General features: G+C 35.8%; 1 protein-coding gene across 1 annotated transcript; it reads left to right on the plus strand.

Annotated features, from left to right (window-relative positions):
- The first annotated feature begins 3,727 nt into the window (after positions 1 to 3,727).
- Positions 3,728 to 9,010, plus strand: LOC112009585 (leucine-rich repeat receptor-like serine/threonine-protein kinase BAM3). Its single transcript, XM_024041921.2, has 2 exons — positions 3,728 to 6,644; positions 8,259 to 9,010. The coding sequence occupies exons 1-2, from the start codon at positions 4,070 to 4,072 to the stop codon at positions 8,678 to 8,680; spliced, it is 2,997 nt and encodes a 998-aa protein (XP_023897689.2). The 5' UTR covers positions 3,728 to 4,069; the 3' UTR covers positions 8,681 to 9,010.
- Positions 9,011 to 15,062: the final 6,052 nt, after the last annotated feature.

Consider the following 15,062-nt stretch of genomic DNA (forward strand, 5'->3'; position numbering starts at 1 on the left):
GAATAAAAATGTAAAAAAAAGTATCTTTATATAGGCAAACATATGAATACTATACAAGTAATATGAGTGTAGTATAAGTATAATACAGTAGGCTTAGAGAGCCTATTAGATTTGTACACTAACATTTTGGTTAGTTCAATTTCAGTAATGTTAGGGACAAATAATTTTTAACAATCTTTTTCACAACTGTTAATGTGACAATTGTAATTGAAGCAATGCTATCCCTTTATTAGCATCAATCATAAATATCACAACCTTAGCTGTTGAGAACAAGATTGTGAAGATTGTTGTGTGAGTAGACTTATTGTTTAAAAAATCGTAAGTAGTTTTTCTATACTTTTCCAATGGCAAGTATACTGCCTGGCTCCCATGCAGTCAAATCAATTTCACCACGTTAGCATATAACTATTATGGGAAATTTATTAAACTTTGAACAAAAATAGGAAGCTGGGAAAAAGGAAAAGGTTAGACTTAATTATATTTAGTATACTTTGATTACTTTCACCAAATATTCGGCGGAAATGGTTGAATTCCCTGCTTTTTAAATTGAAAAAGGTGTAATCTTGATTTAATAGTTCTGAAGTCAGAAAAATGGGAAGAGGAAATGAATATTCTTTCACCTTTGATCAATAATACCATGTCAAGGAAAGAATGGCACAGCTTGTGCATGACATTGACATCCAAAGATGCTTTAACTCTTTAATTCCTCAAGAGAGAAAGATAATGAATCTGGTTCTCTCTTTTTGCACACTATGGTGATAGTGCAATAGAAAGTCAGCAATTGTTCTTCTTCTTTTTTTATAATTTTTTACATAATTTCTTCCCCACCATCCTTGTATAATCTTCTTAATTGGATAATATGATCTTTTGATCTGGAATCAAAGGGGGTGGTTGCTTTGATGGAAGTCAATATAGATACCAAGTGCTGCTCTCACAGAGCACAGGCTATTTTGGTTACTTTACTACTTCAATATATTAATGCAGAATATTTCAGACCATTTAAGTTCTTAACAGTTTTTCTCAGTATTCCGAAGTTTTCAATGACTATAATTACTGACTTTCTTATCATGATTTTTTTGAATTGCAAAGCTCTTCGAATTGGGGTTAAAGACTGCTTACTAATCACCTCTCTTTGGCCTCACAAAAATGAAACTTTTGTGCGCTAGATATGACCTTTAAAAGCTATTTGGATTATCTATCACAAAGCCTTTCTTACCTTGTATCTGGCTTTGAAATTTCAGAATGGAAACTCAGCAAAAAGAAAATTTATTTGAAAGGATAAATAAATAAATAAATAAAACAACCTCCTAGCAGATATACACTATTGTTTACAATATATTATCTCTATTTCTTTGGCCAGAATTAAAAGTATATCTAATACCATATTTTCACCACAATATGATGCTAGCAATATGACAATGGACCCGTGGTTTTTTGGATTATTATGCAGTCAGCACTTTTTTAACAAAAACCAACAAAATGCAAGACGTTTGTGACAACAATGTATGTCTTTTCTTTTCATATGCAAATCTTAGGATTACCAATCAATGCACCCTCTTTTTGAGCTTACTTATCCTTGATATTTTAAATAAAAGTTTAATAATACATTACTACAAAGTAGTGTAAGGTGACTTGGTCTGATGGGGCATGAAAGATTTAGACAAAAGTGAAATTGAGATGTTCCCTCTTGGATTTTACCTGTAACATACATATGACTCCCTAGTATGGTATTACTGAGCTAAACATAATGTGATCACATTTAGGGGGTTTCAGCGCATGATAAAGCCAAGCCAATAGACAGTGACCCTTCACAAGGGCAGGCCTGCTCATCAATATCACAGATAGAGACACCTCAAAAGAGCACCCCTTGCCTAAATCACTTGCCATGAGAGCATCGAACATATGTGGAGCCAACCATTATTCTATGACAAAGCCCACTTGAGAGAGAGACGGGTGTTCATTGTTCAAGTTAATACAAGAGCACTCTTTCCTATGAATAAGGTATCATAGATTTTTCTTTTGAGTGAGAGAGAAAATTTATGAATGAGTTCAAGTTAATACAAGAGCACTCTTTTCCATGTGAGGAAGAGGGGTCATGGATTTTTCTTTTGCTTTTCTTTTGAAGTGGAAGATCAAAAGCAAATTATCTCTGCTTTTACTTTTCAGCCCTCCCTTTAAGACTATTCCATCTTCTAATAAAGCTCTCAAATACCACATTACATAGAGACTCGGTCCCATCACTGGAGGGCAAGGAAGGAGAAGGAATAAAGTTCAAGAAAGAAAGCTTCCACTAGTTCCTTCTTCCATGCAACCTATTCATCCAACATAATTATTTATTGGTTTTTGAACAACATGGTAATGATATATTAATAATCATCATCTTTTACTTCTTACAACATCTGTTTGTTGCAGGCACATGTTTCCAACTCAGTATTTGTTTAAAATAACCCTTCTTATGATCTTTTGGTTTCTTAGTATGGAAAAATTTACATGTGAATATGAACTATATACCTCAAAATCAATAATTCTAATGACACAATAAATTTTACAACTTTTTTCATAAGGATTGAGGTGGCATATTCTTATTGGTGTACAATAAAAAGTGATATATGTGGTGGTTCTATGCAAAAGTGATATTGCTCTAATCACAATTTATCAATTCACTAAGTTATAAAAACTTGTGAAATTTGTTATGTTTGCAGCGCTGTTGCATCAAAATACAAAATCGTATGTCTTCAAATAAACTGACTAGTTGATGAACGACACGTATGATTCGGACAGTATGTCATGACCACAGACGATAGTCATAAAGCTTTTTATGGGTCCACCATGCATAATCAAGGTGCTCATATGCTTTTCATGCATATTAGAGAAATGTCATGGCAAAGAGTACATATGTTAGCTGTTCTGTAACTTATGCAAAATCTTCTCTACAATATGACGTGTAATTATTCTACTAAAGTTATCTAAACAATTTACCATGATTCTTAAGTTCTGTTGGATGATAATGTATACGCAGAGTGGGAAATATGACAAGCAAGCCATCTTGCAAACTCTATTTCAGACTATAAGAAGAATAATTCTCTTGTCATTGAAACCATGCTCTGCTTCAAATTCATTGTCTCAAATATAAAGTGGGTACTGTAGCTTCTGTATTAGCAGAAGAATACAAGAGAAGAGTTGCAAGCATGCTTTATATTGATAAGATTTTGCCATGATAGAGAAAACAAATCTATTGGTTAAGGTGTCCAATTTTTTGAACCATACATTTAGCAAAAAAAAGGCTTCCACCACATAAATTTTCAACAAGAGAACCAATATCCAATATAAAATTTGAGATTTGAGTCACATTCTAGAGCAATAAACATAACTGCATTATAATAGTGGCAACATTGATTGCTTTTATTTCTCTTTCTCAATTCTGCATCATTTATTGATTGGAAAATAAGGATTGTATGATAGTCATTCCACCAAAGCACCAGGACAACTGAGCCATTTTGAATGATTGAAAGGTGCAATTTCATTACCTCTCTCATTCAAAGCAATAAAGAGCATCCTTTTATTAAAGCTAAAGGGCATTTTTGTCATATGAATAAAGAAAGACAGCATCAAGCTTTACTTTTTCTCCCTCTAATCTAAACTTTAAATTTCTGTTATCCAACGGCTTTTTTATTTTATTCTTTTTTTATTTCAAAAGAAATTTTCAACAAACCTTCTCTCCCTTTCTTTTTCTTTAGCTTTGCCTAAAGAAGCTTAACAAAGAGAAATACAGATAACAAGCACATACCATTTCTAGCAGAATTTCAATCTTCTTCTCTCAAAGAAAGGTAAAGGAAAAGAAAAGAGAAGAAAGAAAAGGAGAGGCTTAGCTTCTTCCTTGTATTTGAAGACTCTTTCTGTGAAGATGTTTGATTCCTTAAGCCCATGCTCACTTGAAGCTTCTCAGATTCCTCTCACTTTCCCTTCCTTTTCAATAAAATCCATTATTGCCCAAGTGCTTAAAACCTCTCCTCTTTGCTTCAAATACTTCCAAACTCAATTTTCTTGAACATATTCTGAGAAAACAAACATGGTCCCTTTCATTGTTTTGACACTTTTCTCTCTTCTTAGTATCTCTTCTTCTTCTTCTGCTTCTTCATTAGTTAGTGATTTCCATGTCTTAGTCAAACTTAGAAAGGGTTTTGAATTCTCTGACTCCATTCTAAGTACTTGGAATTCTTCAAGTCCTAGCTCAGTTTGTTCTTGGGCTGGAATTCAATGCTCAAGAGGACGTGTTGTCTCAGTGGACTTAACAGATTTGAATCTGTATGGTTCTGTGTCACCTCAAATTTCCAAACTTGACAGGCTTACCAACCTCTCTCTTGCTGGAAATAACTTCACAGGTATCATTGAGATTGCAAATTTGAGCAATCTTCAATGGCTAAACATCTCAAACAACCATTTCAGTGGTGACTTGCATTGGAACTACTTGAGCATCGCCAACTTGGAAGTGTTTGATGCCTATAACAACAACTTCAATGCCTTTCTTCCACTTGGTATTTTGAGCTTGAAGAAGCTCAGATACTTGGATCTTGGTGGCAATTATTTCCATGGTAAAATCCCAGGAAGCTATGGAAATCTAGTCAGCTTGGAGTATCTTTCTCTAGCTGGAAATGATCTTCATGGAAAAATCCCTGGTCAGTTGGGCAATCTCACTAACTTGAGAGAGATTTACTTGGGCTATTACAATGTTTTTGAAGGTGGCATTCCTGTGGAGTTTGGAAAGTTGGTAAATCTAGTTCACATGGATATTTCTAATTGTGAATTAGATGGACCAATTCCAAGTGATTTGGGGAACTTGAAGGCTCTTGACACTCTCTACTTGTATGGCAATCTGCTTTTGGGTTCAATTCCAAAGCAATTAGGCAACTTGACAAACCTGGTGAACCTTGATCTTTCCAACAATGCACTCACTGGTGAAATCCCATCTGAGTTCATCAATCTCAAAAAGCTCAAGCTCTTGAACCTCTTCATGAACAACTTACACGGCTCTATACCGGACTACATTGCCGACTTTCCCAATTTGGAAACTCTTTGCTTGTGGAGGAACAACTTCACTGGTGTGATTCCTGAGAATCTTGGCCAAAATGGAAAGCTTCAAGAGCTGGATTTGTCCACAAATAAGCTTACTGGTACAATCCCTTGGAACCTGTGTTTGTCAAATCAACTTACAATACTAATTCTCTTGCAAAACTTCCTCTTTGGTCCTATTCCTCAAGGATTTGGAACATGTTCAAGTCTTATTAGAGTTAGGTTGGCACACAATTACTTGAATGGTAGCATCCCAAATGGCTTCCTATACCTGCCTCAACTAAACTTAGTAGAGTTGCAAAACAATTACCTGTCAGGAACATTGTCAGAGAATGCCAATACTTCTTCAAAACCGATCAAGTTAGGCCAACTTGATTTATCAAACAATCTCCTATCTGGTCCTTTACCTTTTTCATTTTCAAATTTCTCTTCCATCCAAATCCTTTCCCTCAGTGGCAACCAATTCTCTGGTCCAATCCCACCTTCTATAGGAGAACTCACTCAAGTAGTAAAACTTGATTTGAGTCAAAATTCACTCTCCGGTCCAATCCCACCCGAAATTGGAAACTGTTACCATTTGACATACCTGGACATGAGCCAGAATAACCTCTCTGCCTCAATCCCACCAGGAATTTCCAACATGCCCATACTCAATTACTTGAACTTATCCAGAAACCACTTGAACCAAACAATTCCAAGATTCATTGGAACCATGAAAAGCCTCACGAATGCCGATTTCTCCTTCAATGATTTCTCCGGTAAGCTACCTGAATCTGGCCAATTTGCTTTCTTTAACGCCTCAACTTTTGCGGGTAATCCTCAACTTTGTGGTCCTCTGCTTAACAATCCTTGCAATTTCACCACAATCACAACCACACCCAGAAAATCCTCTGCATATTTCAAGCTAGTCTTTGCGCTTGGCCTTTTGATTTGTTCTCTAATGTTTGCTGTTGCTGCCATAATCAAGGCCAAGTCATTCAAAAGAAATGGCCCAGATTCATGGAAAATGACCGCTTTCCAAAAGCTTGAGTTCAAGGTCTTTGACATCCTTGAATGTGTGAAAGATGGCAATGTTATTGGAAGAGGTGGAGCTGGGGTTGTTTACCATGGAAAAATGCCAAATGGGGTTGAAATTGCAGTCAAAAAGCTTCTTCGATTTGGCACAAATAGCCATGACCGTGGCTTTCGAGCTGAAATTCAAACATTGGGCAACATTAGGCATCGAAACATTGTGAGACTGCTAGCATTCTGTTCTAATAAGGAGACCAATCTCCTCGTTTATGAGTACATGAGAAATGGTAGCCTTGGCGAAGCACTGCACGGGAAAAAGGGCGCATTCTTGAGTTGGAATTTGAGGTACAAAATTGCTATTGAATCAGCTAAAGGCCTATGCTACCTTCACCATGATTGTTCACCATTGATTCTTCACCGAGATGTGAAATCCAACAACATCTTGTTGGATTCCAATTTTGAAGCACATGTTGCTGATTTCGGGCTAGCCAAGTTCTTGATTGACGGTGGTGTATCAGAATGCATGTCAACAATTGCTGGGTCTTATGGCTACATTGCTCCTGGTATGTGCCCTCTACTTTGATAAAACATGTTCTGTTTTTGTGTAGTATTGTAGTACTATAGAGTTTTGGTTGGTAGTTTCTTTGCTAGTTAAGTTAGTTAAATGGCCATGTTATTAGTCACTGCCATTGGGTTGTCCTTGTATGGTCATTCACAGCCATCTATTGTTGAAGACTGTAGATTGTAGATTACTAGTACTCTCACTTGCTTATAAATTTCCTGATGTTAGAGCGAGAACATAGTACTAGGGTATCCCTGGAATGTGCACATAGGCAGAGTTCTATTAAAAAACTATTTTTGTACATGTTTTCCTTTTCCTTTCCCCCCCACCTTTGTTTGGGCCTCACCAGTCATCATGATTGTGGACAATAATGTCGATGTAATCATGGCATTCTGTGTAGAGCTTAGTGTGATCTAAAGTTTTCATTTAACTAAACTTTGCCTCAATTTTCGTTTTTTTTTTTTTTTTAATTTAAATTAAAAAGAAAAAAGAGTTATTTCTCTTGTTACCTCATTTAGACCAATACTTATCTTATTTATCTTATGCATCGAATATATTCATTTTTCTTTTTGTAAAACAAAAGTTCCATAATCATATACAGTAAGAAAAAGTACATATTTAACGCATAAAATACTTTCTCATTTTAAACATAGTCATAGTATTTTGGTTTCCTTACTTAAGAATAAATTTTATAACATACTTGACTTATAGCCACAAAACTTGGAAATAGCATTATGTCTTGCATGAGATCAAAATTGCTGCTAAGCAAAACAAAATCTTATAGGAGTAATAATAACATCTAGGTACACAACCTACAAAGAGTTTATAGTTAATAGTTTCTAACTCTAATGATGTTTTGTATGACATTCCCAGTATCAAATGATCCCCTACATCCAACGGTCTTCTTGAATCTTTAGAAAACCAATGGTGAATGGTGATAAAGCCAATCTAGACTCTAGCTTTGTGATCTAGGCTAAAGTAACAGGTCAAAAACTTAAACAACCCGAGTTTTAAGCTACAAAGGGAGACAATCAAGGAAGATTCATAGAATTTTTTCGGAAACCACAATTTTCAACAACACACTCAGCCCCTTTTACTTTTAGACTGTACAAACAAGAGAGGATTGTGGAGGCCCACATAGTTTTCTGTGTCGATATCTGAATTCGGACATATCAATCTCTGACACAAAAACACATACACACACATTCAAAAACACACACCCCAACAACAACAACAATTTGAGAGTAGTGGCAGCGGCTGCTGTGTTGAGTTTCTGACAGTGATGTTTAACGTAACAGGGCGTTGAGTGGCGTGAAAGCTAACCGACATCATGCACGTTTATGTTTACACGCCTAGCCCACACACACATATTTACACACATATATAATAAACATATTATTTTTTTAGATTTTTGAGTAAGCAAAGTGGTTTTGGTCCTTTTGGTCCTTTTGGTCTCTTTTGCTTCTCTTTGAACAAGTTGAATCTCTTTTTGTCTTAACCTAATCTTTTTTATTTATTACCATTCACAATTATGATATATATTGTGATATTCTTTGTCTTGTATGTTTATTTTGTATGTACTTGAAATGTATATGGTCTGTATCGTATAATGCAGAGTATGCATACACATTGAGAGTTGACGAGAAGAGTGATGTTTATAGTTTTGGAGTTGTTCTCCTCGAGCTTCTCACGGGCCGTCGTCCGGTTGGTGATTTTGGGGAAGGTGTGGATATAGTACAATGGGCCAGAAGGGTAACCAATTGTCGCAAAGAAGAGGTTGTGTGCATTGTTGATCCTAGGCTAACAATGGTGCCCAAAGATGAGGCAATGCACTTGTTCTTCATTGCAATGCTATGTATCCAAGAAAAAAGTGTTGAACGCCCAACAATGAGAGAAGTAGTTCAAATGCTCTCAGAGTTCCCTCGCCACTCACCGGATTACCAATCATCATCATCTTCAATTGTTCAACAACAACAAACAAAGAATCTTGAAAAAGAGTGGAGTTGCCCTAAATTGAAGCAAGATCTTTTGGTTTAAGTGACTTTTTCTTTTTTTTCTTTTTTTCTTTTTGAGGTTTAATGGTGCCTTAAATTGGTTTTTATTTTGTTATAGCCTTACTAGCAGCAAAGTGAATTTTTTTTTTTTCCTTAGATTTAGGCATAGGGATTTGGTGGCCACAAATAGAGTTAGGAATAACTAATGGGTGCGCTTCTTTTTAAGAGGTGCACTTTTAGGTAGATAGCGTGCTCTGTTAAGGGGATCATGCACGCTCTTTGTAGCATTTTTTTTTTTTTTTTTTGAGGGAACTCTTTGTAGTTTGTATCATACTATCTCATATTATATATATACATCTTATATTTGATTGCTGAAGAATTTTTCTGTACATAGTTTTTTTTTTTTTTTTTTAAATCTTATATCTATATACCATATTTATCTAACATTTTTACGTTCATTTTTTTAATATGATTATTTATTAAATAAGACTATTGTTTATTGACTGGTTAACATTATGTAAATACTCAGTGACCAATATATATTTGAACGTCACTTCAATTATGCCATATATATATATGTGTGTGTGTGTGTGTGTGAGCGTGTTTGTGCTTGTATGAAGGAAAGAAAAGAGAAGAGAAAGAGAGGGGTGTGATTGTGTGACTAGCCAAGAGAGGGGGAGAACAATATTTGTGATTATGTGGTGAGGATCACGTGGGTCTAAAAATATGATTTTTTTTAATAAAAAAAAAATGGGTTGGGGCGTTACTGTCACTATATATCTCTCATATATTGCTTTAGGTAATGAAAATAGGTTTCGTAACTATACGTGCTCCTAGTAGCAATCTATGGTAACGAAATTAGATTTCGTCACTATATATGTTTATTTTAAATGTTTAGCCGTGTCAAATTTTGCCTTTTGCGCTCAACATTTTGGGTTGCCATTTTACTTTTTTGGGATTTATAGGTGACGAAAAAGCATTTCATCACAAATGATAATAAATATTTTATATTGGGTGACGAAATTAGTGTTTTATCACCTATTGTTAATATTTGGTGACGAAAATTTTCGTCACCCTAGATCCCACTTGGCCTGGCAAAATATTTTGTCACCATAGACATCTGCCCCTAAAAATTTCATTGGTGCTAGCGTTTTCCATGACCTATAGTAACAAAAGGAAGTTGTCACCAATTGTAATATTTTCAATGATGAAAACATGATTTCGTTACCATTTTTATGTTTTTTTTTAAAAAAAATTTGGTGATGAATATTTTATTTTCTCACTGAATGTTGCTATTTGGTGACAAAATTTGTTTTCCTTACTAGATTTCGTCACCATAGGCCAAATTTTTTGTAGTGATATAATATTGTGCCTAATACTACTATACTATTTTTTTTTTTTTTTGGGAATTAGCACTTGATGTAATAAATTTATTTTGGTGTAGTAAAGAAAGAACAAAGTAAAAAGGGAAAATTGAGGCGGTTTCATTATTTTTCACATGTAAAACTTAACAAAGGAATTGTAGGGAAGTTTAATGAACCACAAAGCCTCTGGTTAGAGGGAAATTTTGATATAGGAGTAGTGGTTGAGAAATCGCTAGTGTGTGAGAACTATGCACACTCAAAACAAAAGATAAGCCATCACTCCACTATTTTGATGAAGAAATATTGGAACTCTTAAGAGATAGTAATGTTAGAAGAATTGGACTTTGGGAAATGGCAATAATCAAGAAAACAACAGTAATGCAAAACTTAAATAACAACGAAAATGTTGCTAAAATGTTTGATATTGTCATATGGGTCCATCCATGTGTCAAAGGAATGGAATTTAGAAAAGTTGCAGTGTGTAATTATAGATCAGCTAAAAATGAATATGGAATGCATCATTAACCTTGATGAAATTTCCTAGAGAATATCTAAGGAGTTGAAATGCAAAAGGTATTTACTTGTTTTGGATGAAGTTTGGGATATTCTTGATCCATAACAACCAAAAGGATAGTAAGGTGGTGTTAGCGACTAGATTTCATGACATTTGTTTTGATATGGAAAGTGATGGGTTGATTAAATTGAAACAAATGTCTAATGCATGGAAAAAGTCGACAGAAATGTAAATCTTCTAGGAATTTAACCAATAGCCAAGCTAGTTGTTCATGAGTGTGCAGTTTGCCACTCTTGATAAACCAGGTAACAAGCACCTTCAGAAGAAAAGATAACATCCATATATGGAGTGATGGATCACGGAGTTTGCAAAGATGGCCTAATGTCAAAGTCCAAGGCATGGATGAATTGATTGAGTTTTTAAAGTTTTGTTATGAAGATTTAGATTGTGATGATAAAAAATAAATAAATAAATAATTATATACAGTGCATTATATCTTGAAAACTATGAGATTTATATAGATTATTTGTTGGAATGTTGGAGAGTTAAAGATTTTATTCATGAAAGCTCAAAAATGTGTTAAAAACACAAGAGTTATTTAGACCCCCAAATTAAAGTTACAGCTCGATAGATTTTACTCTAACTTAATACTAAGTGCGGAATAGAGTAAATGCGAGCGGATAAACAAACAAGCTACTCTAACCCATAATCATTATAACACAGCAATAAAATGAAAGGTAAAAGAGTAGAGAAGAAGAATGCAAACACAAGATAACACGCCGATGTGTTATCGAAGAGGAAATCGAAGAACTTGGCGAAAAACCTCTCCGCCGCCTTCCAAGCGATAATCGATCCACTAGACAATTAGATGGGGTACATGGGTTAGCAAGAGACCCTTTAAGCCTAATCTACCCGATGTACCTAAGCCCTCCAAGCTCCTACTCTAACAAGACTTCTCGGAACCGTGTCTTGTCTAGCTCTCCGAATCCCGCAATACACCCAACTGCATCCGCCAAAGCCTGGCTTTTTCCAATACTTCCCAGCAGCACCAAAACCTCACTTGACACTCTGAAAGGGTGTGGTAAGTGTTTGGGCTATCAACCTCTCAATAGTATGGAAATGGAGATGTAGGAGTTGAGGAAAAATTACAAGCAATTGTGTAGAGGATTGTGGGTATAACAATCTCTAACTCTTAAGGTTTGTGGCTAGGGTTTTCTCTCTGAAACACTCCTTAACATCTGTGGGTAATGTGGGTATATAGCGTGAGCACAGATAGTATGTATCAAAAATGACAATCTGGCAAAACAGAGTGTTTCGCAGGTGTCTCGCAGGAAGGCCTTACCCGCGAGCTACTCGCGAAACACAACTGTCTACATCCTGTCCTGACTCTTCGCATTCTAGTCATGTGCAGGGCACGTGCATCATTTCGCAGGATGCTTAGTCACGAGCTACTTGCGAAAACTCTTCAGTCTTCAATTTGCTTGAGTCTTCACACACACACTCTCTCTCTCACAACCCTTACAATGAAATCCCACATTAAATACAGTGTATAGAAGATTAAACATAATTACAATCAAATTTGGCACGGAATAAAAGCCAATGAAACACATAGTTGTAAATTACAACTTTATAATCACCCCCTTTGGCTATTCCGTGACAAAACCACTAAAACAGACTCTAGACTTAAACGTGAGTTTGGGAACAGTGGCAAAACTCACTCACACCTAATCTAGAAGCTGTGAAGCACTTGCATGTATATACCTGTAACTTGAAACACTCGCACACAAATAAAACTTTCATTAAGCTTATGACAAGTTGAATACATGGTACGAACATGAGCAAGTAAAGTGCGATCAAGTTTGTAAATACTATATAACATATAAGCATATCTTGATCAAACAAGAACCGTCATTAAGGAATGACTACAATGAACATTTAGCTAGTAAATGCTCATTCGAACACACAATGCAATTAAGATCAATCATAAGGATCAATTGCATGTCCAACACACAACCAATGCAAAATACATGAAGTATATGCATCTAGGATACAAGATCCTACTATGGTACAAGTGTGAGGTACTTAAGATATATAATCAACATCTAAACGTACAAAAAAAAAATGCTACAAAAGCATTGGGATAAACACAAATACTAAATATAAACTGAAATTAAAAACAGAGTACTAAAGCTTTAAATAAAAGCAGTAAAAACAACTATAAACAAAATGCAGCTAATCAAATAGCAGCTTCTAGCTTCTCCTCCCGCTATCACTACACTCCCCCTATCAATGACACCATCTCCCCCTTTTTGTCATGGAATAGCTAGTCTCCATGTTCTTCTAGCTTCCATTGAATTTGATCCATTTAAGTTTGGAAAGATGTGAATTTTGTGTCGAAGCGAATGTGCTAGGAATGCATGATGGTAGCTAGTCTGGATATTTTGGTATTAATCTCTTGAAGTGCAGTCATGATGTTGTCTAGCTGTTCATCATAGGCATGGGAGGTAGAGTTTGAAATTCCCGGAGCAATATGACTTTCTTGCTTGATACTCTTTTTGGTGTGACTCATACTAGCATGGAGTGTGCAGATGTTAATAGGACTTGGTCGAGGATATGGATGCTCATCTTCCGAGGGAAGTAGGCCTTGAAGCAATCCGTTCAACCATTTTTGCCAAGATGTGAAAAATATGAGAACACACATCAATCTCCTCGTCAGTGATTAGATCATGCAAGAATAATACTCGACCGAGATTCATGTACCCGGTGCTTGACAAAGGATAGAGGTTACTAAACATGATCATCGTGAGCAGCCTCAATTTGGGAAATAGAGAGGCCACACTTACTGATTTTCCATTTGATGTGAACTCCAAATTGTCTCCCAAAGCTTCCCTAAGAACCTCCTTATCTGGATTCAACTCATCATATACCGATGGTGTAGGGAGTATTGGCCGGTTAATGTGTAGGATCTCTACTAGATAAACCGGTGTTACTGAGAAACTCTTTCCTCTAACCCAACATTTTAGTTCCTCTCTGTCAACAATGGCATTAGCATAGAACTCTTTCACCAAGTTCTCATATGCGTCATCAAGATTGGAGAGGAGAAAGTTCCAATCCTTGGTGGCAAACCATTTTGGAATCTTGGCGTCAAGGAGAGATGACTAATCAACAGCCCTTTCAACCAACAATGGAGCTTCCATAAAGTAGTTCTCAAAGTTTTGAGATGTAGCATAGGATCTAAAATAGTTCGGATCAAAAATTCCTATCGATGATCGAGTCCTCTTTGGCGTTGGTGTGAGGTTATCAACATCAATCACAGGCTCCTTTCCTTTGTTGCTACCCCCTTTCACTGCTAAAGTCTTAAATGGAGACATCTGCACACATAATTACCAAGCAAGAGAAAACTAAGTGCAATAACACAAAAACATAACACAAACATGATTAGCTTCATGTTTGTCCAAAACAGAAGTAAAAAAACTTAAAACGGAACATAACAAACTTAAAACAGCATGCTATCAATGCTAAACAATGTAACTATGATCAAAATGCAGGAAATTAGCAACTGTGCATGTGTGTATGTACTGGTGCATCTGCTATGCATGTGTGTGCAGCAGGTTGATGCATGAGGTGTGCCTAGGTGATGCATGGCATGGCATGGCAATGAGGCACAAATTGGGCAAAGTGTGTAAAACACACACCCATTGACCAAACCATGTCAAGTATGTTCAATCAAGAGTAAACCCAAGCATTGGAACTCATTTGAATCCAACACAACACAAAAATGTCACATGGACATTCTGTCAAACACGTAATATGCAACAATGAACTACACCAATGAGCAATGCATGAACATAAGTGAAAATGCCTTAATACATGTATAGAACGCCACACAAGGCCAACACAAATACACACAAGTGAAATGAGACTAAGCCCAATCAAAGATTAAAAAAAAAAAAAAAATTTAAAAATCACAAAATCATGAACCCCAACCCATTTTCGAAAAAATCCCAATTTTTAGAACCCTAACTTAATTTCCGCATAATCTAAGCCAAAGATGAGTAAAATATTTTAGAAAACATACCTTAAAGTTGAAAATGCAGAAAACAAGCTTGAGAATGGTGGGTTTTTGAGTGAAATAGAGATTTTGGTTAAAAGGGGTTCGAGAGAGGCAAGGTGAGGGAAATAGAGAGTTTTTGAAAACCAGTCACATCTGCCTTATAAAACTGAAAATATACGTTTTTCGTGGGTTAGGCAGACGCAAGATTAGTTGCAAAAAGCACCATTGAAGCACAAAACTTTCATGAGAAGCTTTTAGTCGCGTGACAGTCACGAGACAGCCGCGATAGCCTCTGTATGAATTGAAAATTTTTCAATTTTTGCTTAAAAAATATTTCGCGGGAAGAGCTTGGTCACGAAATAGTCGCGAGACTCTCTGTATAAGTTTGAAAACATTTTTATTTCCCTTAACCTGTTTTCGAAGGAAGCTCTAAGTCACAAGCTTCTCACGAAATTGCCTTTGAACCAATTTTTGAAGACAAACACAAAAAGCA

This window comes from Quercus suber, unplaced genomic scaffold (assembly GCF_002906115.3).
Source record: "Quercus suber isolate HL8 unplaced genomic scaffold, Cork oak 2.0 scaffold_58, whole genome shotgun sequence".
NCBI lineage: Eukaryota > Viridiplantae > Streptophyta > Magnoliopsida > Fagales > Fagaceae > Quercus > Quercus suber.

Coding starts and splice junctions, on each gene's coding strand:
- LOC112009585 (XM_024041921.2), top strand. CDS start 4,070: ATGGTCCCTTTCATTGTTTTGACACTTTTCTCTCTTCTTAGTATCTCT. Junction 6,645..8,258: donor TTATGGCTACATTGCTCCTG/GTATGTGCCCTC, acceptor CGTATAATGCAG/AGTATGCATACACATTGAGA.